The 25,313-nt window shown below is 61.3% G+C and overlaps 1 protein-coding gene across 1 annotated transcript; it reads right to left on the bottom strand.

Moving 5' to 3' along the window:
- Positions 1-890: 890 nt before the first annotated feature.
- Positions 891-3,312, bottom strand: ADRA2C (adrenoceptor alpha 2C). The gene has a single exon (XM_004450951.3). The coding sequence runs from the start codon at positions 2,717-2,719 to the stop codon at positions 1,358-1,360; it is 1,362 nt and encodes a 453-aa protein (XP_004451008.2). The 5' UTR covers positions 2,720-3,312; the 3' UTR covers positions 891-1,357.
- Between the last annotated feature and the right edge of the window lie 22,001 nt (positions 3,313-25,313).

Below are 25,313 nucleotides of genomic sequence, written 5' to 3' on the forward strand. Positions count from 1 at the left end.
TGGGCTCCAGGAGGGAGCGGGCTGGGTGGGCAGGGGTGGGGGGAAGAGAGGTGAGGCCGGGGGGCCCCAAGAGGAGAGGGAGGATTGGAGGGTCCCAGCCTAAGTGTCCCCACCAGCTTCCCAGGCTCATGTCCTGCCCCTGCCCCCCACCCCAGCTCTCCCGGGGGCTTCTGGCTATGAGGGGAGGGGCTGGGGTATCTGGGGGGCCCCGAGAGGACCTGGCACCCAGGATGCCCTCCACATGGGGTGAGGTCCAAGCACCCTGCTACGCAGGGACAGCCGCCAGGGGTCCCCAACTCAGGCCCCTGCACCCCCTGCTTTCAGCCTTCGGCGGCTGTCATTGGGTCACGAGGAAGAAACTGGGGGCAGTTCAGCTAAACCTTGCTTCTCGCCAGGCCCAGCCAGCGAGGGGCTCTGCTCCGGTAGGGGTCTAGGGGCTGGCCTTGGCCCCACACCCATCCCAGCCCTGGGCGGGCCTTTCCTCGGAGCAGGTCACCCCACCCTGCCTCCTCCAGGGGCAGCTTTTGGTGGGGGGGAGAGCCTGGGCCCTACCCGGGCCTGGGGAGGGGCACTGGATGCCAGTGGGGGTGGGGGGGGGCAGGGACAGGGGAGCAGAGAGGACAGTCCTTCAGGATCTAAATTTGGAGTCAGCTTGGCCTTGACCCCAAGAATTCCTCTTTTTGCTCTTAGCACAAGAATTGAGGGGCTGTGCTTTCTCTGCATAGGAGGATTTTAACTTGAAAAGAGACCCCCTCGTTGTTCTGCAAGAGGGACCCCTGGAACCCAGCGCCCCAGGGTGCTTGGGTGGGGAGGGGGAGAGAGGGGGTCTGCAGGGGGTCTGGAAGTTGCCCCCACCTGCCCGCTTAAGGACTCACGGCGGCAGCCAGCACTTAGATTACAAAGGTTTATTTAGAAAATAGTTTGGTTGTTTTGGCTGTCGTTGTTTTTGGCAAACATTTAAATACTTTCAGTAACCAGAGCTTGTCTGTACCCTCTTTCCTGGTCACCCCACGGCAGTCGCCCCTGTGCGTCCCGAAAAAGTCAGCCCTTGCTTAGACGGAGAAGAAGGGTGGGGACTGGTGGAGCCGGGGCCCCGACTGCCTGTGCCATGGACACCCCGATGTCACAGCCGCCCTCCGCCCAGGTCCCCGAAGCTGACCTGGGCAGCTGCCCCCGGCTGGGGCGGGAAGGCAGAGGGGCTCTCCCCTTTCTCCTGCCCGCTCCCCCCGGGGAGGCCCTGCGGTCTCCAGCGCCCTCGGCCCACCCCGCCGCGCCCCCACCCGCCAGCACCCCCCCGCCCCCCCGCGCTCGGGGCCTTCGGGGGTGTCTCTGGGGCGAGGCGGCCGGGCCGGGCGGGTCACTGGCGGAAGCCCCTGCGCCGCCGTCGGAAGAGGATGTGCTTGAAGGAGCGCCGGAAGTCCTGGTTGAAGACTGTGTAGATGACCGGGTTGAGCGAGCTGTTGCAGTAGCCGATCCAGAAGAAGAACTTGAAGAGCGGGTCGGGCACCTGGCAGGCCTCGCGGCAGATGCCGTACAGGCTGTAGCTGAAGAAGAACGGGAACCAGCACAGCACGAACACGCCCATGACCACGGCCAGCACGAAGGTGAAGCGCTTCTCGCGCGCCTGGGCCACCTTGCGGCGGCACACGCTGCCGCGCGCCCGGCGCCGCCGCGACAGGAAGAACTCGACGGAGCGCGAGCTGGCGCGCGACAGGCGCCCGCCGGGGCCCGGGGAGCGCGCGGCCCCCAGCGCGCCCGGCTCGGCCGCCCCGGGCCCCGCGCCCCCCTCGGCGCCCCGCCGCCGCCCGCCGCGCCGCAGCGCGCCCCGCCGCCGCCGCCGCTCGGCCGCCGCGCTGCTCTCGTCCGGCTCCACGTCTGCGGCGCGGCGCGGCGGGGACGCGCAGTGCCCGTTCTCGCCCGCGCCCAGCCCGTTCTGCGTGGTCGGGGACGCGCCGTCGGGGCCCGCGGGCGCGCGCTTCTCGCTGAGCGTGCGCGTGCGCAGCTTGGCCACGCGGTAGATGCGCGCGTAGACCAGGCCCATGATGAGACAGGGCGCGAAGAAGGAGCCGATGCAGGAGGACAGGATGTACCAGGTCTCGTCGTTGAGGCCGCACTGCGGGTAGGCGGCGCCGTCGGGCTGCCGGTAGAGCGACACGAGCGGCGGGAAGGAGATGACGGCCGAGATGAGCCACACGGCCACGATGGTGGCCTTGACGCGGCGCGGCGTGCGCTTCAGGTTGTACTCGACGGCCTGCGTGACGGACCAGTAGCGGTCCAGGCTGATGGCGCACAGGTGCACGATGGACGAGGTGCAGAAGAGCACGTCCAGCGCCAGGTACACGCCGCACCACACCTGCCCGAAGTACCAGTAGGCCATGAGCTCGTTGGCCAGCGAGAAGGGCATGACCAGCGTGGCCACCAGGATGTCGGCCGAGGCCAGCGACACGAGGAAGAGGTTCTGCGGCGCGCGCAGCGCGCGGCTCGTCAGCACGGCGATCACCACCAGCACGTTGCCCACCACGGTGAAGGCGATCAGGAAGCCCACCACGGCCGCCAGCCCCGCCACGGCGCCCGCCGAGTACTGGCCCGGGGGCGGCCCCCACGCGCCGCCCGAGGCGTTGGCGCCCCCGCCGCTGCCCCCGTAGCCGGCGCCGCTCGCGTTGGGGCCCGCCGCGGCCGCCGCGGCCGCCAGCGCCGCCGCCAGCGCCGGGGACGCCATGGTCCTCCCGCGAGCTACGCGGTCCCGCCCGGAGCCGGGGAGCAGCCGCTGCAGCTCGCGCGCCCCGCAGCCCGGCTCGGCGCCCGCATCGCCGCCGGCAGCCGCGGCCACCTGCAGCCGGCGCCCGGCCGTGGTGGCGCGGCGGGCGGGCGGCGCGCCTGGGAGCGGGGCTGCCGGGCTCCCGCCGCTGCCGCGCGCCCAAGTGCCGAGCAGGAGGCGCCCAGGGCGAGTGGCGACGCGGCGCGGGGGGCGGGCGGCGCCCGGGGCCTCGCGGCGCCCCGCCCTCGGCCGCTCACGGGGATCGCCCCGGCCGCGAGCCCACGGCGACGCGGCGCCCGAGCGCCCGAGCGGCCCCGCGGCCCCGGGACCCGGCCGGGGCGCCGACTGCAGGCGGCGGCGGCTGCCCGGGCGCGGCGCCTCCCATCCGGCCGGCTACGGCTCGGCGCGCCGGGGCGCGGGCCGCCGCTCTTCCCGGCCCCCGCGCGCAGCCGCCCGCTCCAACTTTACTTTCCCGGGCCGGGGCCCGCGCCGCCCCCGCCTCCGCCGCCTCCGCCCGGCGCGGGCGCTCCCTGCGGCGCGCGCTCCTCGCCCGCCCGCCCGCCGGGGCTGCGCCGCCGCCCTGCCCGCCGCCGCGCGCCCGCCCGAGTGCCGCCGCCCGGGCTAGCCTGCCAACTTGGGCGAGTTGCGCAGCGGGGAGGGCGCGGGGCGGGGCGCGCGGGCGGGCGGGGGCGGCCCGGAGGGAGGGCCGGGGGAGCCCGCGGCCGCCCGCGCGGGGCGGGGAGGAGGCCGGGGCGGCGGCGCGGGCGCGGGCGCGCGCTCGGCGAGGGCGCCCCCTCCAGGGCCAGCTGCAGCCGGCGGGACGCGGCCGAGGCGCCGCGGGTCTGGGCGGTGAGTTCCAGAAGCCTGCCCTCTCCCAGGCTCCCTCTCCTTCCCTGGCCGCACGCACGCGCGCGCCGGCGCGCACACCCTGGCGCGCGCGGCCCCGGCCGGCCCGGGTCGGCGGCCTGATTGGCGAGCTGGCCTCTCGCCGCCGGGGGAGGGCGCGGTGCGCACGGGGCTCGGCTCGGCTCCCCGCTCGGGGCATCCGCCGGCGCCGCCTCGCCTCGCACGGCCTCGGCGTCCCCGCGGTGCCCGAAGCGTGATTCATAAGGCGAGTGCCCGCGGGAGCCCTGAGCAGGCGACCCGGCTCTGCACCGGCCGGGGCCGGGGCTGAGGGTGACGGCTTAGGCCCCTGGGCTGCGTTTTGAAGGGCTGGGTCATGGTCACTGCCTCGGACAGCTGGCCCCGAACCGACCTGCCCAGGTGGCGGGAGGCCCTGCGTGGACGCCCGCTCTAGCCGGCTTGGAGGAGAACAGCTCTTGGGGTAGCCCCTGCCTTACGTCCCCGGGCATTCATCCCACGGACCCACCGTACCCCCTCCCCAGGCCCTGTGAGGGGTTGGGGAGGGGTCCCTGCCTCCAGACTCTGAGGTCTGGGAGATGGGCCTTTAGGTGCCCGCCCAAGGGGACAAGTTGGCATTCCCAGGCTAGGGTGCACCCTCGAGTGGAGGGAGGGGCCGCCATCCCCATGGCGGCACCCATGGCTTCTGGGTGCCCAGGAGGGCATGGTGGAGGGGGCGTGGGCTGGGGGGCCTCCCCCTCTCATGACTGTAAGTGGACCCACGGACTGTGGGTGGCACGGGGGCAGCTGTTCCCCTCCCTGAGCCCCTGCAGGGAGCCGCACTTGGCCCTGGAGTGGTTCCCTTGCTGAGCCAGCCTTGCCTGGGGAGCCGAGCGCTGCGGTCTTAGCCGGTGCCCCTGGCTCTGGCATCCTCTGAGCCACGTGGTCCCAGCAGAGCCTGCCAGGAGGGGGTAGGGCTCGGGCATTCCCGGCGATGGCCCTGCTCCAGGATGGATGCCCTTTGGGCGCAGGGGGTCACGGTTGTCACCTGAGAGGTACATGGCCCAGGAAGGAGGAGAGTCCCTCCTGGTCCTGGCCGCCGTGGGATGCCACTGACCCAGGCACCCAGATGTGATGTGCAGGGAAGACCCCTCTGCAGTGGCATCTTCCATCCTGGGCACCCACTGGCCCTTGTCTGCATCAGGCCTCCCCCTGTGTCCAGATCAGGGGGAGGGGGGAGTCACGTGGAGATGGGTGTCATAACTCGGTGCCCTGGGTGGGGCCTGCTGGCAAGGGCCTTCCCCCAGCCTGGGAGTCCAGTCGTCAGGGAGAGCTGCCTGGAGGAGGTGACCCTGTTTTCGAGCAGAAGTAGGAGTCAGCTGGAGAAGAAGGGGGACGTTCTGTGGGCCATGCCCCCATGGGTGGGGGTGTCAGCAGGGACCAGATGTAGATTTCGGAGAGCTCCTTCCACCACCCGGGCCACCCACATGGGCCTCCCCCGTTCCCTGTTCTCGTCCGGCAAGGGGCGCTTTGGGGATGCAGGGGGTGGCATGGAGACGTCCGTCCTGGTTCCACTTGACAGCCCCGTTTTTGCAAGCTCCAGCGGCTTGTGCTGGAGAAAATTCGGCATGCCTGGGGCCAAGCCGGGCGGGCCCTCCCTGCCCCAGAAGTGGCTGGCGTCCTGGCCGGCTGAGTGACCGGCCTGTGGGGACGGGTGGCAGCATTTTGATGCACAGGCTGCAGAAGCGGTGTACCACCTCCATGGCCTAACCACGGAGGGGCAGGACAGGCAGCTCTTCTCGGGGTCCCTCCGGGGCCTGGGGCCCAGGGCGGAGGAGCGCCGGACGCCCAGGGTTGGTGTCCTCGGCTGCCTTCGGGTTGCGCCATGGGTGGCGGCGTGCGCCCGGGCGGCAGGGGAGGCTCCGGGCAGGCCCTGGGGATTGCAGCTCTTCACAGAGGCCTCTTTCCCCAGATGTCGAAAGCGAGGCTTGACAAACTGCTCACCGTTACCCTGTCACAGGCAGAGCCCTCCCTGGGCACGTGTGCCTGTGCGGGGGGCCGCTCGGGACCAGGCCGAGCTCAGCGTTACCGCCAGAGATGATCGGAGGGTGCGGGGTGGCTGGGGTGCGTTGGGAGGGGCGCCCCCGTGGTGCACAGGTGCACGCTTGCAGGGGCATGGGGGCGGGCTGTGGGCGCATCTCAGAAGGAAGATCACGGGGCAGTGCGGCGTCTGCGGCGGCCACCCAGCCAGGGGCACACTGGGTGCCAGGCCCTGGCTGCCGGGACGGAGGGAGCCCTGGACGAGCCAGCACGTGGGCTGCCTCCAGGGGGACGGGGCCTGCGCCCTCCCAGGTGCAGCTCTCTGCACGTCACCAGCAGGCTGACAGGCGCTCGTCTCCTCAAACCGCCTCCCCCACCGCGAGAACACACACGCACACACACTGATACCACCTGCACACCCAAAGGTATCAGTGTCCTCCTGTGTGCTTATGCACACCCACACATGGGCACATCCACCTAGGGGGCAGTATGCATGCATCCTTGCACATGTTTGCTCACACACCTGTGCACGCACACACAGGTAAATACATGCCGACTCATGCACACACACAGTGCAATGTATATGTGCATATACAAACCCACACACACAGAGGCATGCATACACATGGTACCTGTACAAACAAGTGCATAAACTATGCACACAGGGACATGCACATACATCCTTGCACACACCTGTAGTCTCACATACATGTGTACATGCACACAGACACGGGCTATGCACCGATGCACATGTGCATGGATGCATACAACTTGTACACACACAGGCATGTGTGCGTGTGTACTGTGCACAGACATGAAGGAACACCGTGCATTCGCGTGCAGTCTCCACACATACTGTGTTCTGCATGCACCATGCACACCTGTGCACGTGTATCCACGTACGTCCGCCCTTGGGCATCCCCGTGCACCCTTGCACACATGTACGTGCACACGCACCTCTGGTCACCCACGTGCAGGCGCACCTACACTCCGCTCTCCTGGCCATTCTCAGCCCTCTCCCTCCAGGCTCGCGGGGCTCCGGCCGGGGACCCGTGCCTCCCTCCCCCTGCCCTCCGGGCCCCAGCTGGCCCGGCCTGGGCGCCCTGCAGCCTCAGGGGGTGCTGTCTGGGTGTGGGTGCGGACCCTTAGCTCTCAGGGGCTTCTAGAGGTGACCACCTGGTGGGCCACGTCCCTGGCGCATGCACTCTGCATCCTCCTTTGGCCTTGCAGGACGGCGCTCCTCTCCCGTTTCCACAGGCAGGGAGGGCTCTGAGCCGGAGTGTGCCTCCAGGGGCCCGAGCTGTAGGTGGGCGGTGCGGGGAGCCGGGGCAGCCGCTCGGGGCCGCGGCGGGCATGTGTGTCTGTGCTCATGCTGCCCCTGCCCCCGGCCCACTGCCCCCTGGGGGGCTGCCCCAGCCACACTGGCCGCCACGCTGGGCGTCCCCACGCCTGGAAACCTTTGCCCATCCCTCCTCTTCCTCCAAATTTGTCACCTGCGGTCTCTCCTCTGGAAGCCCTCCTGACCTCTCAGGCTGGACGAGGGGACCCTTTCCCAGCCACCTGGGTGGCCCTTGGGCCGTGGCCATTGCAGCACCTCTACATCTCTGGGCGGGCAGCTCCTGAGGACAAGGCTGCGTCTCTGTCCCCCCCCACCTGGCCCAGGCCCGGCTCCCAGACAGCGCTCGATTTTTTTTTTTTAAAGATTTATTTTTTTATGTATTTCTTTCCCCTTTCCCTCCCCCCACCCCCAGTTGTCTGCTCTCTGTCCATTCACTGTGTGTTCTTCTGTGTCCACTTCTACTCTTGTCAGCAGCACGGGAATCTGTGTTTCTTTTTGTTGCATCATCTTGCTGTGTCAGCTCTCCGTGTGTGTGCGGCGCCATTCCTGGGCAGGCTGCACTTTCTTTCACGCTGAGCGGCTCTCCTTATGGGGCGCACTCCTTGTGCGAGGGGCTCCCCTACACGAGGACACCCCGGTGTGGGAGGGCACTCCTTGTGCGCATCAGCACTGCGCATGGGCCAGCTCCACACGGGTCAAGGAGCCCGGGGTTTGAACCGTGGACCTCCCATGTGGTAGACGGACGCCCTAACCGCTGGGCCAAGTCCGCGTCCCCAGTCGGTGCTCAGTTAAAGCATGGTGGGGGGAGGGAGGGACGAAGGGTGAGGCCGGCAGCTTTGTGCCCATCCAGGGAGCCCCAAGAGGCTCCCGGCCTCCTCTGGCCTCCATGGAGACCCAGGGCCAGGTCCCGGGCCCCCCACCCGGCTGACCTTCTCCACAGCAGTTTTGTGGCATTTGGAGTCCCTGCTGTGGTTTCAGCTCTCACATGTTCCCTAACTTGCTGCGTGGCAGTGGGCACACCTGCCCCCTCCCTGGGCCTCAGTTTCCCCACCTGTAAACCATAGGCGTTGGTTTACATGATGCCAAGGTCCACGCCAGCTCTGAGTCTCCTCCTCTCCCCGGCGTGGCTGCATGGCTGCATGGCTGCATGGCTGCGGCCATCTTTGTCCTGGGTCTGTGCCTGTGGGGGAGGAAGTTGGACTTGGAGGAAACCCCTCACCCTTGGGCGCTGGTGTGGGAGCCGAGGTGGATGACCTGGTCTTGTTGTGTCAAAACCCAGTGGCCTCTGGAAGAGGGTCTGTTTTCTCCTTTGAGCTGAGACGAGGCGCTTCCCCCCCTGTTTATTTGAAATTTCATCCTTAAAGACAAGGCCAGGAGAAAGGCTCGCCCCCTCCCGCCCTCCCGGGGACGTCCAGAAGCCCATTTGTCTTGTCAGAGCGCGGCCGGGACCCGCTGGCCCGGGGCCTGGCGCTGGCGTGGAGCGCCGGCCTGCAGACCGAGGCCGCTGCGGTGCTGCCCGGTGCCGTGGGCCCGGCCCCGCTGGCTTCTGCTGGCGAAAGAGCGGCCTCGGGCGGCCTTTGGCAGAGCGAAGCCGCGGGCCGCCTGGCTCCGCGAGCCGGCCCCACCTCGCGCCCACCTCCGTTCCGTCCCAGCGACCGCGCGGCCTCTGGCCACCTCCCTCCCTCTGGCCCCTGCCCGCCGCCTCCTCCAGCAGCAGCCTTCACCCACACCCCTTCCAGCGCTTTCTGCTGCCCCCAGATGCCGCCTGGCATTCAAAGCCTTCCAGCCCCATGGCCACAGTCCCTCATTCATTCATTCATTCATTCAGCCCACAGACTTTCAGGGAGCATCTTCTCTGCTCCACTCATGGGCCGTGGGGGCAATGGGGGGCAGGGGCCTGCCCTGGAAGACCCCACCTCTCCACCCTCCTGGCCTTGGCACGGGGGGCCGCTGGTGCAGGGCTCAGAGCGGGTGACCCTGCGCAGTGCCTGGAGGGGGGCATCGCTCTAGACTCCCCCAAGGGCTGCCGGGAGATTCCTGGCATGATGGCAGCAGTGCCCCGCCCCCTCCCCGCAGTCCCTGCTGCTCCTCGGGCCGCAGACCCCGTGGCTGCCCAGGAGAAACTGAGCGGCTCTGAAGGCCGGACTTGAGTGTCCCTCGGCCCCGGGCTGCTCCTGCTGAATCCTGCCTCCCTGTCTGTGACCTGCGGAGATCTGGCAGCCTTGGTGTTTTGTTACGCAGCTTCAGTAGCTCGTACACGTACATACCTTGCTTGTACAGATAGAGGAGCAGCCATGTGCGCAGCCCAGGGGGCCCCTCCCAGCCCCCAGGGAAAGCTCATGCCCGCTCCAAGCCTGGTGGTGGGCCCATTCCCCTTTCCCAGTGCCTGGATGAGGGAGCCACACAAGCCAGTTCCAATTAACAAGACTTTCCTCTCTAATGAGAAATGAAAGTTGTGCAGGGAGGGCCACTGCTTTCCTTCCTGTTATGTCATGCACACACAAAGGTGTGATGGCAGGTGCTGCAGCAGCTGTCCTGAGACCGGGAGGAGTCCAAGATGAGACCCACAGGCAGGAGGAAGGAGGCTGGCCCTTAACACTGCTGTTCTTCAGCCTCCGGCTTGCCCCTGCCGCAGCCACCCTTCCGCCAGGCCGCCTGCGAGGAGCAGCCAGCAGGTTTGCTGCCGGAGCCTGTCTGCAGGGGAGGTTTGCAGCTGGATGCATCCTGCCTGCTTGTTGCGGTCCACAGCCCCATTTGGACTCTTTTGCAGAATCACCGTGTGGGTCTGTGATAAGCAGAGTCACACCCCCTCCCCCAAAGTTGTCCCCGTCCTAGTCCCCAGAGCCTGCCCATTTGTCCCCTTACGTGGCAGAGGGGCCTTTGCAGGTGGGGTAAAGTTAAGGCTCTCGGGAGGGCATTTGTCCTGGATTTCCGGTGGGCCCAGTGTATTCACAGGGGTCCTTGGAAGGCGGGGGCTCAGAGCAGGGATGGAGAGGGGAGAGGTCAAGCCGTGCTGGGAGGGAGCTGAGGGGCACAGGCGGCCCCTGGAAGCTGGAGGAGGCCGGAGCGTGGCTTGTCGCCGGCTCATTGCAGCCTTCAGAGCCGTGAGGAAACGTGTGTGCTGGCGACTTACTACAGCAGTGGGAAGCTACCTCGGACGGGGCTCGGGGTGGGAAAGGGTTGAGTGATGACGGCAGCGGGTGGGAGGCATTCCACAATCCTGCCAGGTGCGCCGCTGGGCAAGTCACCTGCCCTCAGAGCCTCGGTTTCCCCACCTGTGATGAGGGCCGGTTCTCAGTGACCCTTCCAGCCTCCCAGTCTGGGAGGTGCATCTTAGGGCCCAGCAGTTGTGGGTCAAGACGCCAGCGTCCTCCCTGCTGAGGCCACGTGGGGCGGGGGGCTCCGGGCCGTGGTCCTCTGATGTCGCCCGCGTCTCACCCTTGGCCAGGCAGACCCGTTCAGGAGCCTCGGGACTTCTCGGGAGGGAGAGATGCGCGGGTGCCAGCAGGAGAGGGGAGCAGGGCCGGGCCGCGCCAGGAGCCTCGGGCCCCGGGGAGAGCTTGGAGATGTGACTGCAGTCCAGGCTCCCTCTCCAGACACCAGCCGGCTGGGACGCCTCGGGCCAGTGGCTCGACTTCTCTGGGCCACTGCCTCTGCAATTTGAAGGATTAACTGGGATACTGTCTGTCCAATGCCCGGAAGGAAGCACCCTCAGCTCGTCCCCGGGCCCCTGGCCTGTGAGTGGGACTTGGAGGGACCGAGTTATTTTCCTTTCCCTGTCTCTGCGTCATTTAACCTGCCCCAAGAACCTGAGTTAACTTTGGCAAAATAAAATCATCCAAGACGAGAACTGAGGTCTTTCGATGCCCGGCACTCAGCAAGCACTCAGCAGGTGAATCCTGCTCCTGCTGCTAGAATTATTACCGCTGTCATATAACCCGGGCCTGGTGAGTGGACACCCTCGGCGACCCCCGCCGGGCTGGACCCCCGCCTCTGCTTGCACATCCCAGATGTGGGGTGCGTACCCCGCTCCCCTGGGGACGGCTCTGGTTATTTCCAACGCTGAGGACAAGTTCCGGGTGCCCCAGGCAGGTGCGCCGGCCTCGTGCCTGCTCTGGAGGTGCCCCCAGGCCCGCTGAGGAGCTGGCCTGCGTGCCCGCTGCCCGAGAGGTGCCAAGGCGGGCGTGGGGGCAGCAGGAGGGGCCTCCAGGCTGCGGAGGGGGAGCCTGCCCTGGCCGAGCAAAGCTGCTCCCCTGCAGGCACCCCCCCACCCCCGCCGGCAGCCCACACCCGCCAGGAGGCTGTGACCCTGGACTTGGCGCAGCCTCTGCCTGGACCTTCCGCTTCCCATGGGACCTGTCCGCGGTCAGCCCCAGGCCACCTCTGGGTGGTCTCTGGAGACCCCCGGGGTTGCCGGGATGTTTGAGAGCTCTTTGAAAGCCTGGCCCTCTCAGTGTCCACGCTGCAGAGGAGACCGCTGCATCCAGAAAGCCGGGGGTGCAGGGGGCTGCCCGGGTCCAAGGTGCCGGCTGGCCTGGGGCCAGGACTCAGGCCCCCCCCCCAGTGCCCACCGCCTGAGTGCACTCTCACGGCCTTCTCCCACCTTCGCAAAGACGTCGAGGGACTCAGTGACCGCCGGTGGCTCGGCGCTGGGGGCCTCTCTCCCCACAGCGGTCTCCCTGGGGGCCCCACAGCCAGCCCCACTTGTCCCATGGGTGGGGCTGCTATTTCCACGTGTTCCCCCGTTGCCTGTGAGCTCCCTAGGGATGTGCTGCCCCGTGCTAGTCACCCATCGTCAGCACCCCACCCGGGGAATGAATGAAGGACTGAGCGAAGGGTCCCGCCCCGAGGCAGGCGTCTCTCCCATTTGCAGTCCAGCGACAAGTGCCAAGGAGTCGCCTACGCCACGTCCATTCCCCTCTGCTCTGCCACCTTGTGCTCTCCGAATGCCGATTCCATGCAGGCTCTGAAGATGGCACGGAGTGACACAGCTTCTGTCCCCAGCTGTGGCCGGAGGCCATGGACGCCAAGGCTGCTACCTCCCCAGTGGACAGTGCAGGCCGGGCCCGTGCCGGCCAGGCAGGGCCCACGCGTGGTGCGTGTGACGTGGACGGCAGCGGGGGTGTGTGTCACCCGGTCGCCCTCGCCATCCCTGGGTGGCTCCGGCGGCTCGTCGGCAGTTAGCACAGTCTCCCCGATCGGATCCAGAAAGCAGGCCTGGCGGGAGGGCGAATTAAATAAAAGCAATTTCATGCCCACGGCTTTTGCATCTGACCATAGCAGACACGTGCTTCCGAGGGCACACGGAGGGTTTTGGTCGTCGTTACGCTTTTTTATTTTTAAATAGGAAAATGCGGATCAGTTTGTAACATGTCGGGGAAAATAAACTAAGAATGCACGCATCGGCCCTGACCCTTTGGCACTTCCTCCAGCTTCCTGTGTTGATCCCGGCTCTGAGGTATTTCTGGGTATTTCTGGAAGGTGGGAGGCCGGGGGGTGGCGATCGCCATCTCTGCCCGGAACCCTGGAATGTTTGTGTTGGAACCTGGACATCTTGGGCCCAAAGTCATGAGCTCAGCTATGTTTTCCTCTCCGTGTTTCCCTTCCCAGAAAGGCCCTAACTTAAACCAGAAATGGTCGTGCTGGAGAATGGACCAGACTGAGATTTGGGGTTGTGAATAAGTTAGGGTATAGATGAAGATGCTATAACGAGAAGATCATCAGATACTTGGCTTCAGCAAGACAGAGGTTGACTTTTCCCCCACCCAAAAGTCTCAACAAAAGGCTTGCCCGGGGACCCCTGCCCTTTTTCCTTGGCCGCCCCCAGCGTGCGGCTCCCATCCTGAGGCCCGCGGGTGGTCTCCTCCCCATTCCTCGGAGGGGCAGGGGTTGTGCGATCCTCCAATCAGATGGCACCATCCCCACCGAAGTTGCACGAGGCTCTCATACATCCCATTGGTCAGAACTGGGTCACATGGCCACACCCGCTGCAAGGGGAGCTGGGAAATGTAGTCTTTAACAGGGCAGCCCCACAGCAAGCATTTCTCGACCTTGGCACGGTGGACGTTTTGTCCTGGACGGTGCTGAGGGCCACCCTGGGCCCTGCGGGGTGATGAGCGGCAACCTGCTGTCCCCCACTAGCTGCCAGTCCCCAGGCATTGCCAGGTGTCCCCTGGAGGCAAGAGCGCCCTGGTTGAGGACCACGGGGCCCCCACTCAGCGTCCACGGTGGCCAGGCAGGAGGAAGGCCGGCTGGGCTGGGGTGACCCGTGCAGCCCGTCAGAGGGGACGGCTCTTTTCTGCTGGAAGAAATCTGGATGTCTGTGTGAGATACCATAATTGTTCACTGGTGACCGCCAAGTTAGAAAAACAAAAGCATGTACAGCCGATGGTCCGAGCCGTGGCCGGGGCTTCCCCAGGCCCTGCCGTGTGTCGTTGGCGCCCAGTGGCACCGACAGGCACAGTGGTGGGCCCCCACCTCAGCAAGATGGCCAAGCGCACCCCGGGAGCCGGGGCCCGCCCGAGACTGTGCCAGCCAAGCGGGCGCGGGGCGACGACGCGATCTGCCAGGCGGTGTGATGAAACCACGGCAGGGCTGGCCGAAACAGCAATTGCTTCGCTCGTGGTTTGGGCGCAGTAAGTGCAGCACCCGGCGCCGGCGAGGCCGTGCTTCATCCCTCTGTGGCATGCGGGGGCTGGCTGGCCGCAGCCGGGGGTCCCTCGACGTCCCCGCGCCCGTCCCGTGGCCGCCGCTCTCTGCCAGGGACTGCTCTGAGGCGTTCACTCACGGCGGGCTCCTGGGGCTCTCCCGGCACCCTGCGGTCGCCTCCCTTCTCAGACCTGCCGTGGCCTGGCCCCCCAAACGGGGAGAAGCGGGTGTGCTGGGGCGGGGCAAGGCTCCCTGAAGGACAGCCACCACCGCGCCGGCGCCCGCGTCAACAGTCGCCGACGGCTGTAGGCGTCCGCTCCGTTAGCCTGACACGCCTGTATGGAGCACCCACTGGGCATCTGCTGCTCCTCTTGAGCCTAAAAAGACGGGGAGCATGAGGGCACTCCAGAAAGTTCTAAGGCCCTTATTGACATGGCTGGCTTGGCCCTGGATTGAAGTGGCTGTTGCTGGGCGGGCTGGGCCGGGGCTGGGGTCAGGGTCAGGGTCTAGGGCTGGAGTTACTGCTGGCATTTCAGTTGGACTTAGAGTTAACTTTATTTATTTATTTTTCTGTATCTGCTTGTCTCCCTTTGTTGCGTCGTCTTGCTGTGCCAGCTCTCTGCAGCGCACGGGCCAGCTTTGCCTTCACAAGGAGGCCCCGGGACGTGAACCCAGGGCCTCCCATGTGGTAGAGGGGAGCCCAGCTGACTGAGCCGCAGCCGCCTCCCTAGAGTTAACTTTAAAATTAGGGTTCGGGTTGGAGTAGTTAGGGCTGTGAGGTGAGCATTTGGGTTGGTGGTGGGGTCATTTTAGAGTTAAGATGAGGGTCACGGTTGTGCTGGAGTTTAGGATTTGTGTGGGGTTGGAGTTTAGGGTGTAGGGATACAGTAAGGTTTAGGGGTGTGTTTAAGGTTAGAGCTAGGGCTAGGGTCCGGATTGGGGCTCAGGCCACGACTAGGATTGGGTCGGGTTTGTGGTTAAGGTTAGGGTGAGAGACAGGGCTGTGGTTGGGAGGGGGCTAAGGCAGAGCTGGCACTTGCACCTCGCCCCTCCAGCTGTCCCTGGGACCCCGAGCTGCTGTCTGCCTCGGTTTCCCGGCTCTCCTGCTGGCCCCGCACTCAGATCAGCTCTTGATGGGCTGCCCTGTGCCTTTGGCTCCTCCCCGAGCCCCGACCCTCCCTGTAAGACCTGTGGAACACGAGTGGGTTGGCTGCAATTTTCTCTAAAGGCCCTCCCAGCCTACAAATTCTAATTCGGTAGCATCTTCTTCAGGTGAGCCAGCATTATGAGCTATTGTTATGCAGGAGCCTGGGAGGACAAAGGTACTTTGGAAAATGGAGCCGGAACAAAAGCTTAAGTAGATAGCATCTGCTCCGGTATTATACTTAGAGGAACTATTTTAAAACCAAAGCACTTTTTACCACAGTGTTAATCAGAATTGCCCTGGGAAACCGTGTTTGACTCTAACAAAAGGCTTGTATCGACAGGACATGCTATCGTTCAATTTCTAGGAAAGCGTGCAGTAATTAGATGCCTCGCTCCAGATATTGTTTCAATTACAGTGGGGAAAAAATACATGAATTCCGCAGGGAAGCAGATGCCTCCTTTTCATCCCGGAGAAGGCGGACTTCCCGGCGGCCGAGCGGCTCCCGAGGCGGCGGGGAGTTAGGCAGCGCTGGCCTCCGCGCGGGGCCTGGTGGGCTAGGAGTCAAGTCTGGTGGCGTTTTGGAAATGTAAAGCCTAGTCCCTCTGTGGTTGCTAGGTGAGCTGGCGTCCGGGAGGGGACGGCCCTCAACGGCCCCTGGCCTTGGCCCCTGCAGGAGGCCTGTGGTGGGTCAGAACAGCCGTGTCCTGAGCCGTGGCCTTGGGCGTCTCCCTCGCCTCCCCTCTCTCCCTGCCCCAGCTCGGGCCTGGCCATCGGCCCCACCTCTGAAGTGCTTCTCGCTCCCCCTTCCTCTGCCACCCCCGGGGAGCTGTCCCCAGCCCAGCCCGGGGCTGTCACCTGCCCTGGCGCCTCGCCTCCAGGCTGTCCCCTGCCCCCCACTTGCCTGGAGGGATCTTTCCGGAAGAACCCCAGCCACGTCCTCAGGAGGAACAGAAGCTTAGGTGTGGCGTGCACCTGTCCGTGAGGCTTGGGGGCCATCCGTCTTGCCTCCTGTGTTAGTGTGCAAAGGCTGCCGAGATGCAGGATGCCAGCATGGGTCGGCTTTTCCCTGGGGGGTTGTTAACTCGCAGCCTTCCAGTCCTGAGGCTGGGAAAGCGTCTAAATCAGGGCATCATCGGGGGACGCCTTCTCCCCAGAGACGGCTGCCGCGGCCCTGGACTCCTCTATTGCGTGGCAAGGCGCGTGGCAGTGGCGGTCTCTGCCTTCTCTCCAGGTTTCATTGCTTTCCTCTTCTGGCTTCCGTGGCTTTCTCTTGGCTCCTGGGGCTTTATTCTCTGTCTCTCTGTCTCTCTTTATTCGTCTTTTCTCTAAATGACTCCAGTGAGAGGATTAAGACCCACCCTGGTGTGACATGGAGGCATTTTCGGGACTTGAATGATATTGCAGGGACAGATGCAGGACATTATATATCCTGCCATAACCCACTGGGTGGACTGGGGGAGAGTGTGAACTACAACGTAAACTATAATCCATGCGGTGCAGCAGTGCTCCAACATGTATTCACCAAGTGCAATGGACATGCCGCAATGATGAGGGAGGTTGTTGATGTGGGAGGAGTTGGGGGGGGCATATGGGAACCTCTTCTATTTTTTAATGTAACATTATTTGTGATATATGCATCTTTTTTAAAAAAAGGCAATTAAAAATTTTTGTAAAAAGACCCACACTGGGTCATACCTTACTAAAGTAACCTAATCAAAAGTTCCTTAATTGAAGCGACATAATCAAAAGGTCCCTCCTGCAGCAGGCGCAAGCCTTTTGAACGGACTAGCTTCAGGAACGCGGTTTTCCGGGGTCCATCGAGCTTCACGCCACCCTTCCCACCCCTCTGCGCTTGCGTCCTCTTTCCAGCACCACCCTCTCTGCTCTTCCCCGACACCCATGCCTTCCGCCATGCTCTTGCTTGGCTCAGCTTACGCGCCTCTCAAGGTGGGCCTGGCCGCCTCCTCTGGGAAGCCCTCCCAATGCCTGAGGGGTGCTGAGCCTCACAATGGGGTGCCAGCCTTTGTGCCCCGGCTGCTGGGGTGGGCAGGGGCCTGGCTCATGGCAGAATGATCAGCCGAGGACAGGTGAGTGAGCGAGCGAATGAGTGAGTGAGAGGAGGGGGCAGCAGCAGGCCATCAGACTGCAGCAGGCTGACTCAGGCGCCCTGGGCCCCCCATGCCGGGCGTTGCGGCCTCAGGGTCCTGGCGGAGGGGAAGGGCCTGTGTCTGTGCTGGGGCGCGAGGAGCCGAGCGGGCTCTGCTCGTCCTCCCCTCCCACGCGCCTTCTCCCCTGACAGTGGCGGGGTCCCGGCGCCTGCCCTGTGCGGCCTGACCCCTCCCCTCACACACGGGGCCGAGGTCAGCTCCTGGGCTCTCCACCCTCCTGCGGGCGCCCTTGGCTGTCCCTCCCGCCCTGCTCTCTCCCATGGGAAGCCTCAGTGGGCTTGGGGGCGGGCCTCCAGCTGTGTCAGAGAGTGGGGGTGCAGGGAGAGGGGTCAGGGTATCTATGTGCACCCCCCCTCCATGCCAGGCTGTGGCCGTGGCGGGGCCGCACCCCTCTGCAGAGCCTGGGCAGCTCCGGCCGTGGCTCTGGTTCTCTCCAGGCCCCAGGCCTGCTGCCTGCTCGTCCCTCTGCCCCCGCCCGCCTCCCCTCAACCTTCCTGCCCTCTGCACCCCCAAACTGACCTTGGCTCAGCGACCCCAGCCAGAGTGCCCCGGCTTCCCATGCCTGACCAGCACTGGCCTGGGGTTTGAGAGCCCGTTTAGCACCACCTGCCCCAGTGACCGTCAGATCCGTCCGCCGAGGGCCTCTCCAGGGTTAGCCGAGACACAGGACACCTGCTTTGGCCCTGGCTCAGCGAGGGGCCTGAGGTCAGCGCCAGGCCCCGCAGGGCTCCCCTGAGAGCTGCGCATACCTCGCCGGCCAGCGGGGAAGGCAGGACACCCAGCTGCATCCCGAGACCGCCACAAACAGCGCCTAGCTGTCGCTGCAGCGGATTTGCCAGTTGTGCCCCGGAAGCTTCTCTGGTGACTGTCTCCGAGTGGGTGGTCTACCTGGTGCAGCGTGCAGGGCCGCGGCCCCCAGCGACTGTCCACGCTGACAGCAAGCACATGGGGACGTCGTTAGGGTGGCCATACTCCCGGGAGGGGCTCGCTACCGGGCGAGGTGGGCTGCGGGCGCTGTCTTTGGTGCCGGCCCAGGGGGGCGCTCCATTCCCTGCAGAGTCTGCGGTCACTGCCCCTCCGCGGGGCTCCCTGCGCAAAGCCCCCTGTCCCACTCGGAGGGCCGTGGGAAAAGCCAAAGCCGCTGGCCCACCTCTGACCATCTGTGGCAGCTTTTCCTACACCCCAAATCCATAGGGCAAGTTCTAGGTGTCGGCTGGGGGACCCCAACAGAGCCAGACTGGACAGGATGGGATGCAAGGGCAGCTCTGGGAGAAAGGTCTAGAAAAGACGATGGCCTGCTGCATGACCCCTGGAGCAGTGCCCGGTGGGTGGGGGGGCACCTGCACACACACAGGTGTGTCCACAGCTGCACAGGGTTGTCCACACATGTACAGGTGTGCCCACAGGTGTACAGGTGTGTCTACACACATACTCGTGTGTGTCCACAGCTGCAGAGTGTTGTCCACACACACATAGGTGTGTTCATACACACAGGTGTGTCCACAGCTGCAGTGTGGTGCACAGACACACAGCTGTGTCTACACACGTCCCCGTGCATCCACATACACAAGTGCGTCCACAGGTGCACAGGTGTATCCACACACATGTGGCGTCCACACAGAAATCGCGTGGCTCCAAGGGCCCTGGCCCCATGCTCCCGCCCACCCCCAGGGCACAGCATGCTTGGCACACGGTGGCGTCAAGAAGTGGAGGGAGGGCCAGTGCCCGGGAAGGACGCAGCCCCAGGCCCGCGGGCCCGGCACGCCCTGGGCGTTCCCCGACCTCACCAAGGCCACACGCAGAGGCTGGATGCTGCCGTAGCCTCCACTTCGGGTCTCGGGCATTTCCGATGTTTTCCAAAGGGAAGTGGGGAGGGATCGGCCCTGGACCAGGAACCCGCGCCCTGGTCCAGCGGCGCCATCGGGGCTGCGTATCCATGGAAACCACTGTACGCGGGTACTCAAAACAAACGAATATTTATTCAATTAACAGGGCACAGGGCACTTGGGAAACCTCAGCTTCCTGCTGCGAAGATAATCAGGGCCCCGGCAGGGGGGCTCGCAGCTCGGAGGGCGTCCGGAGGCCACTGGCCTTAGACCACACCCTCCGAGGTGTTTTCACAGCCACCCTCCGAGGAGGCCCCGGGGAAGGTCGAGGCGGAGGCTCCTGGGCAGTCCCCGTCCCCCGCTGTACCCGCGAGCCCAGAAGAAACAGGAAGCCCAGGGGTCCCGCCTGGACGGGCCCCTCTGCCCACCCCACGGCTGGAGGGGGCACTGCCCCTGCATGCATCCAGGGCTGCCCCGTCCCCTGCCGCGCGGCCAGCACTCGGGCCTGCGCGCACCCTTGGGGGCCGCTTGAATCTGTGTCCTCTGACTCTGGGCCGAACCCTAGGACCCTCCTCAGGCCACTGGGAGGACCAGAGGGGCTGGCACGGGGTCGCTCAGCCAGGCCAGCTCTCGTCCGGGAGCCAGGGAGAGCGGGCGGCCCAGGCCGCGTGACAGCCCCAGGCAGCTGACCCGGGGGCCCGCGCAGTGGCACATGGAGGACATTCGGCCTGGCCAGGCTGGCTCAGCGGACCTGCCCGCGCGTGCAGTGTGCGCCCCCGTCCCTGAGCGCCGCCCCGATCGATGAGAGGACATTCCATGCGTTCCCAGCCGCGGGCCCCGGAGGCGCAAGGGGGCTGGGTGCCGTTGTGGATATTTCAAAAGCGCCCGTGAAACTCACTTTTCTCCTGCAAAAGGCAGCTGCGCAGCCGGACGTCCGGCCGCCGTGTCTCGGGTGGGGCCGGGAGCCAGTCTCTTGGGGGCACGTGGGCTCTGAGGACCGTTGCCGGCCTCCGCGTGTGGGGGTCCCTGGGAGGAAGCTCCCAGGGGGTGAGAGCCTCGGGGTCGCGCCCACGTCCCCCCGGCTCTCGTGGAGTTGGCTGGGGGGTGCTCGGAGCAGGGCGTGGGGGCTTGCAGGGCTTGAGTCCTGCTCCGCCGCGGGGCTGGGGCGCCTTGCGGGAGTCGCCCCGCGCCCAGAGCCTCAGTGTCCTCACCTGTGAAGCGGGCCTCACGGTGCCCACGTCGGAAACGAGCGCCTGCCCCGTTCCCACGGAAGGGCGCGAAGGGGCGGGCTCCGGGCGGGCACTCGGGGGCGCCGTGGCTTTCGGATCCGCCCGCGTGGAGCTAAGAGCGGACGCGGCTCCTCGCAGACCGCCAGGCTCTTGCCCAGCTGGGGGTCTGAGTCCCCCCGGGCTGCCCAGCAGCCCCCGCAGAGGGGTCGCTCTCCAGCCCAGGAGTGGGATGAGCCTCGCCTGGCCGCTCAGCCGCTCTTTTATCTCAAGTGCCACTGCTTGGGGCAGAGAGTAAGGCATCTGGACAGACGGACGGCGCTTTGTCGGCAGATGGGCGTGCAGCTGCTCAGGAGCCAACACGAGCCAAAAGCAACAAGGGGGCCGGCTCGGGCCAGCCCTGGCTTGCATCCCAGCTCGTCCCAGCCGTGGGACCTGTCCTCGTCGGAGTCGTGGGGGTGGTCGCAGCCCCCCACTCTGGAACTGTCCTGGAGACCCGGGTCACACGCAGAGGGGGGCCTGCCCCATCGGAGCAGCCAGGTCCATAGCTCCTGCGGGTCCTCGGGCTCCCGCTGCTGCACCTCTCTGCGTCCCAAGCACCCAGGACGTCGTCCAGCCCGCTGTGGGTCCCCAAGATTGCTTGTAGAATGAATGTTCTAGAACAGGGCCTGGGAGACTGTGGACCGCCTTGGGCCCACCACCTGTTTTTGTGAATAAAGTTTTATCGGAACACAGCCACGCCCGTTTTTGGATCATCTGTGACTGCCTCCCCTTCGGCCCCGAGGTGTAACGCTGCGTCGGGGACTGTACCAAAAAGTACGGGGGAGAGGGGCACGGACAGTGCCTGCTGGTTTTAACATCCACAGGAGCCTGGGCAGGTCTGTGCCTCAGTTTCCCTGTCTTCTGGGGGGGCGGGATTGGAGAGTTTGAATAGATTTGAAGGCTGGAGAGAGGGACTCAAGCAGGATTTCATTCAGTCCTGCGTCAATCTGCCAATCTCCCTAGGGAGAATCCTCTGCGTTTGGGTGAGAATGGTGGCGGGCCCAGCCGCCCCGCGAGGGAACGGGGAGCCCTCGCTGACAGCTCGGCCGCCGCGCCCGGCCTCGGCCAGGGGTGCCGGCGCTCCCATGGAGCTGGGCAGGCAGACGCTCCACTCCATGTCCCCCCAGAGAAAGGCCGGTGGTGTCTCTGGGCAGCAGCTCCTGCCGCAGCAGCAGAGCCGGGCACTTCCCAGCAGGGCTGCAAGCCGGTCCCCGTGGGGTGGGAGCAGGGATTTCGGGGCTCGCCTGCCCTTGGTACACCCCCTGTGGGCCAGCACCCTCTGGGAAGCCTGCTAAGACAGAGATGCCTGATTCCGCCCCCAACCCCCAAAGAGCCCAGGAATCTGCATTTTACATGCTCCCTGGCTGATGTGGTGATTTGGGTGAGGACGCTCTGAGAAAGAGCTTTAGAATTCCCAGACCTTGACAACTATCTGGTTTCACTTCATCTTTACTTACTTTTTTATGACCCCCTCCGTACTCATTCTGACAGCTTTATGGAGGCGTAATTTACATAACAAATTTACCCATTGTTCTAATGGGCTAAAACTGCTCCAGGCAGACAGCATAAAATGGGCTGGCTTTTAACCGGGAATTTATTACTTACAAGCTTATGGTGTTCCAGGCTGAGAAAAATGTCCAAATCACCAAATCGCCAGCAAGGCGACCCTGGGCTCCCCTGGCACGTGGCAGGGCACAGGTGGTCTTCTGGTGGCACCTTTCTCGTCATTGCTCCCAGCTTCTGGCTTCTGTGGTGTCCTCTCTCTCTCTGTCTGAATTTCGTTCTCTTATAAAGGACTCCAGTAAGAGGAGCAAGACCAGCCGTGAATGAGGCGGGCCACAGCTTTACTTAAGCTCCTACTCACCAGAAGAGCCTCCTTGCAATGGGCCCACAACCACAGGAATGGATTTACTTTATTTATATTTTTATTTTTTTCAGGTGGCACCAGAGATTAAACCCGGGACCGCGCACGCGGGAAGCAGGTGCTCAACCTCTGAGCTACATGTGCTCCCCTGGAATGGATTAACTTTAAAAACATACTTTTCTGGGGCCCATACAGCTTCAAATCATCACACCCTTTAGAAGAGTAATACTCAACTGTTTTTAGAAAATTTGTTTTTTAATAAATTTTTGTGTTTAATATTTTATAATCAAGTATAGTCTTGTGTTTTTCCTCACATGTTAAGTATGCCTATCCATTTTTCTTTCTATGGATCTTTTTTTTTTAAGATTTGCCTATTCCCTGCCTCCTCCTCCTCCCCTAGTTGTTTGTGCTTGCTGTCTGCTCTCTGCGTCCATTCGCTGTGTGCTCTCTGTGTCTGCTCGTCCTCTCTTTGAAGGCACCAGGAACCAACCCTGGGACCTGCCATGTGGGAGAGTAGCAATCAGTCGCTTGAGCCACCTCCGCTCCCAGCTTCGTTGTTTCTCTCGTTGTGTTTCCTCTTTGTGTAGCCTTGTTGCGTCAGCTCACTGAGCCAGCCCATCGCATCAGCTCACTGTCTTGCTTGTTTTCTCCAGGAGGCACCAGACACCGAATCTGGGACCCCCCATGTGGTAGGTGAGACCTCAGTCACTTGAGCCACATCCACTTCCCTAGAAAATTTATAGCTGTGAACCATCACTACACAGTCCATTGTTCAGACATTTCCATTACCCATACCATCCCCTGGAAAAGTCCAATTTATCTTTTTTCTTTTATGGATCGTGCTGTTGGTGGCATAGCTAAGAACCCTTTGACGATTCAATAGTTTCCATTTTCTTCTAAAAGTTTTGTAGTTTTACATTTTACATTTGATTCTATGATTGTTTCGAGTTAATTTTTGTGTATGATGTGGGGTAAGGGTCTAAATTCATCTTTTTGTATGTGGATGTCCAATTGTCCCGGCACCACTTATTGAAAAGACTATCCTTTCTCCATTTAATTGTTTTACATTTTTGGCAAAAATCAATTGACCACAGATGTGTTTATTTCTGGACTCTCAATTCATTCCATTAATCTATCTGTCTATCCTTGAGCCATGGTCACATTGCCCTATCACTCTAGCTTTATAGTGGGTTTTGAAATCTGATTGTAAGTCATCCAATTTTGTTCTTCCTTTTAAAAATTGTTCTGGCTCTCCTGGGTCCTTTGCATTTCTGTATGAATTTTAGGATAAGACTGCCTCTACAAAAAAGCCTGTTGGGATTTTGGTAAGGATTGTGGCGAATCCATGGCCCAATTGGAGAGAACTGCCATCTGAAAATATAGGTTTCTGATCCATGAACATGGAATATTTCTCCAATTATTAAGCCTTCTTTAATTTCTCTCAGCAATGGTCTATATTTATCAGTGTACAAGACTGTTTCTTCTTTTGTTCAGGTTATTCCCATTTTATTTTTTGTTATTTTGCTATTGTAAATCAAATAGTTTTCCTAATTTCATTTTCAGCTTGTTTATTGCTAGTATGATAGAAATAAAACTGTTATCCCATGACCTTGACTTTGCTGAAATCATTTACTATTTCTAACGCTTTTCCGGCTTGTTTTTGTTTTTTGTGTTTTCTTTGCTGTTGTTGGGTTTTTTGTTTTGTTTTGTTTTGTTTTGGTGTTGGTGGGTTTCTTAGGATATTCTACTTCTAGGATCGTATATCATCTGTGAATTAAAATAGTGTTACTTCTTTCGTTCCAATGTGGATGCCTGGTTTTTTGTTTATTTGTTTGCCTTTCTGCACTGGCTGTACCCTTTAAGACATCGTTGGACAGAAGTGGCAAATTGTATCTGCCTCATTCCTGCTAGAAAGCATTCCATCTTTCTCCATTGAGTAGGGTGTTACCGGTAGATTTTTCATGATGCCCTTTATCAGACTGAGGAAGTCCTCTTCTATTCCTAGTTTGTTGAGAGTTTTTTGTCAATAGATTCTTGGCTTTGTCAACTTCATTTTCAGCGGTTATTGAGATGATTACATGGTTTTTGTCCTTTATTCAATTAATATGGCTTACTCAATGAATTGATTCCTGTTTGTTAAACCAAACCTGCCTTCCTGGAGTAAACCCCACTTGCTTATGGTATATAATCTTTTTTATAGGTGGCTGGATTCAGTTTGCTAATATTTAGTTAAGAATTTTTGCATCTACATTCATGAGGGATATTGATATATAGGGTTTTCTTTTTTCCTGTAATGTTTTTATCTGGCCTTGGTATCAGTAATAATGGCCTCATGGAAAAAGGTGTGTTCCCCTCTCCTTTATTTTTTGACAGAGTTTGTGGGTGGTTGATATTATTTCTTCTTAAATATTTGATAGAATTCACCAGTGCAGCCATCTGTGCCTGGGCTTTTCTTTGTGGGAAACTTTAAACCTCCTAGTTCAACTTATTTGCTTGGTGTAAATATACTTAGATTTTCTATTTCTTCTTGAGTGTGTTTTGGTAATTTGTGTATTTCCAGGAATTTGACTATTTCATCTAAATTGTCTCATTTTTAGCATAAAATTGTTTAAAGTATTATTTTATAATCCTTTTTAAATTTGTAGGTTTGATAATAATGTTCCCTCTTTCATTTCTCTTTTGGTAATTCTTTTTTTTTTCCTTAGTCTAGTTAAAAGTTTGTCAATTTTGTTGCTCTTTTTAGAGAAACAATTTTTGGTTTTAGTGATTTTCTTTGTTTTGTTTTGAATAATAATGTCTATTATTTCCTTTCTTCTACTTGCTTTGGTTTTAGTTTACCTTTTTCCAGTTTCCTTGTGGGAAATGCTTAGGTATTGATATGAGAATGTCATTTCAACTATAAGCTTTTAAAGTGTAAATTTCCCGCTAAACCCTCCTTAATGAATGCAGTAAGTTTTTATATGCTCTGTGTTCTTTTTCATTTTGTTCAAAATATTTTCTAATTTCCCTTATTTCATCTTTGACCCCCTGGTTATTTAGAAATATATTGTTTAGTTTTCAAATACTTGTGCATTTTCAACATTTCTTTCTACTGTTGATTTCTAATTTAATTCCATTGTGGTTGAAGAACATATTTTGCATGATTCCAATCCTTTTAAATTCCTCAGTCCTTGTTTTATAGCTAGCATATGATTGAGCCTAGAAACTTGAAAAGAACTTCATGTTTATTCTTACTTGTTGGGAAGCATGCGCTATACGTGTCCGTGAGGCCAATCGAGTTGGCAGTGTCAAGTCTTCTGTGTCCTGGTAGTTTCTGTCTTATTTTCTATTATTAAGAAAGAGGTAGTACCTTTCTAAAAGGTTATTTTTACTCTTTAATGGCCTTGAACTTGGCGAGACCCATCCCATATTCATC

This window comes from Dasypus novemcinctus, chromosome 1, assembly GCF_030445035.2.
Source record: "Dasypus novemcinctus isolate mDasNov1 chromosome 1, mDasNov1.1.hap2, whole genome shotgun sequence".
Lineage (NCBI taxonomy): Eukaryota > Metazoa > Chordata > Mammalia > Cingulata > Dasypodidae > Dasypus > Dasypus novemcinctus.

Bases quoted from the DNA above. Each gene is read 5' to 3' on its own strand.
- ADRA2C (XM_004450951.3), bottom strand. From the start codon at position 2,719: ATGGCGTCCCCGGCGCTGGCGGCGGCGCTGGCGGCCGCGGCGGCCGCG.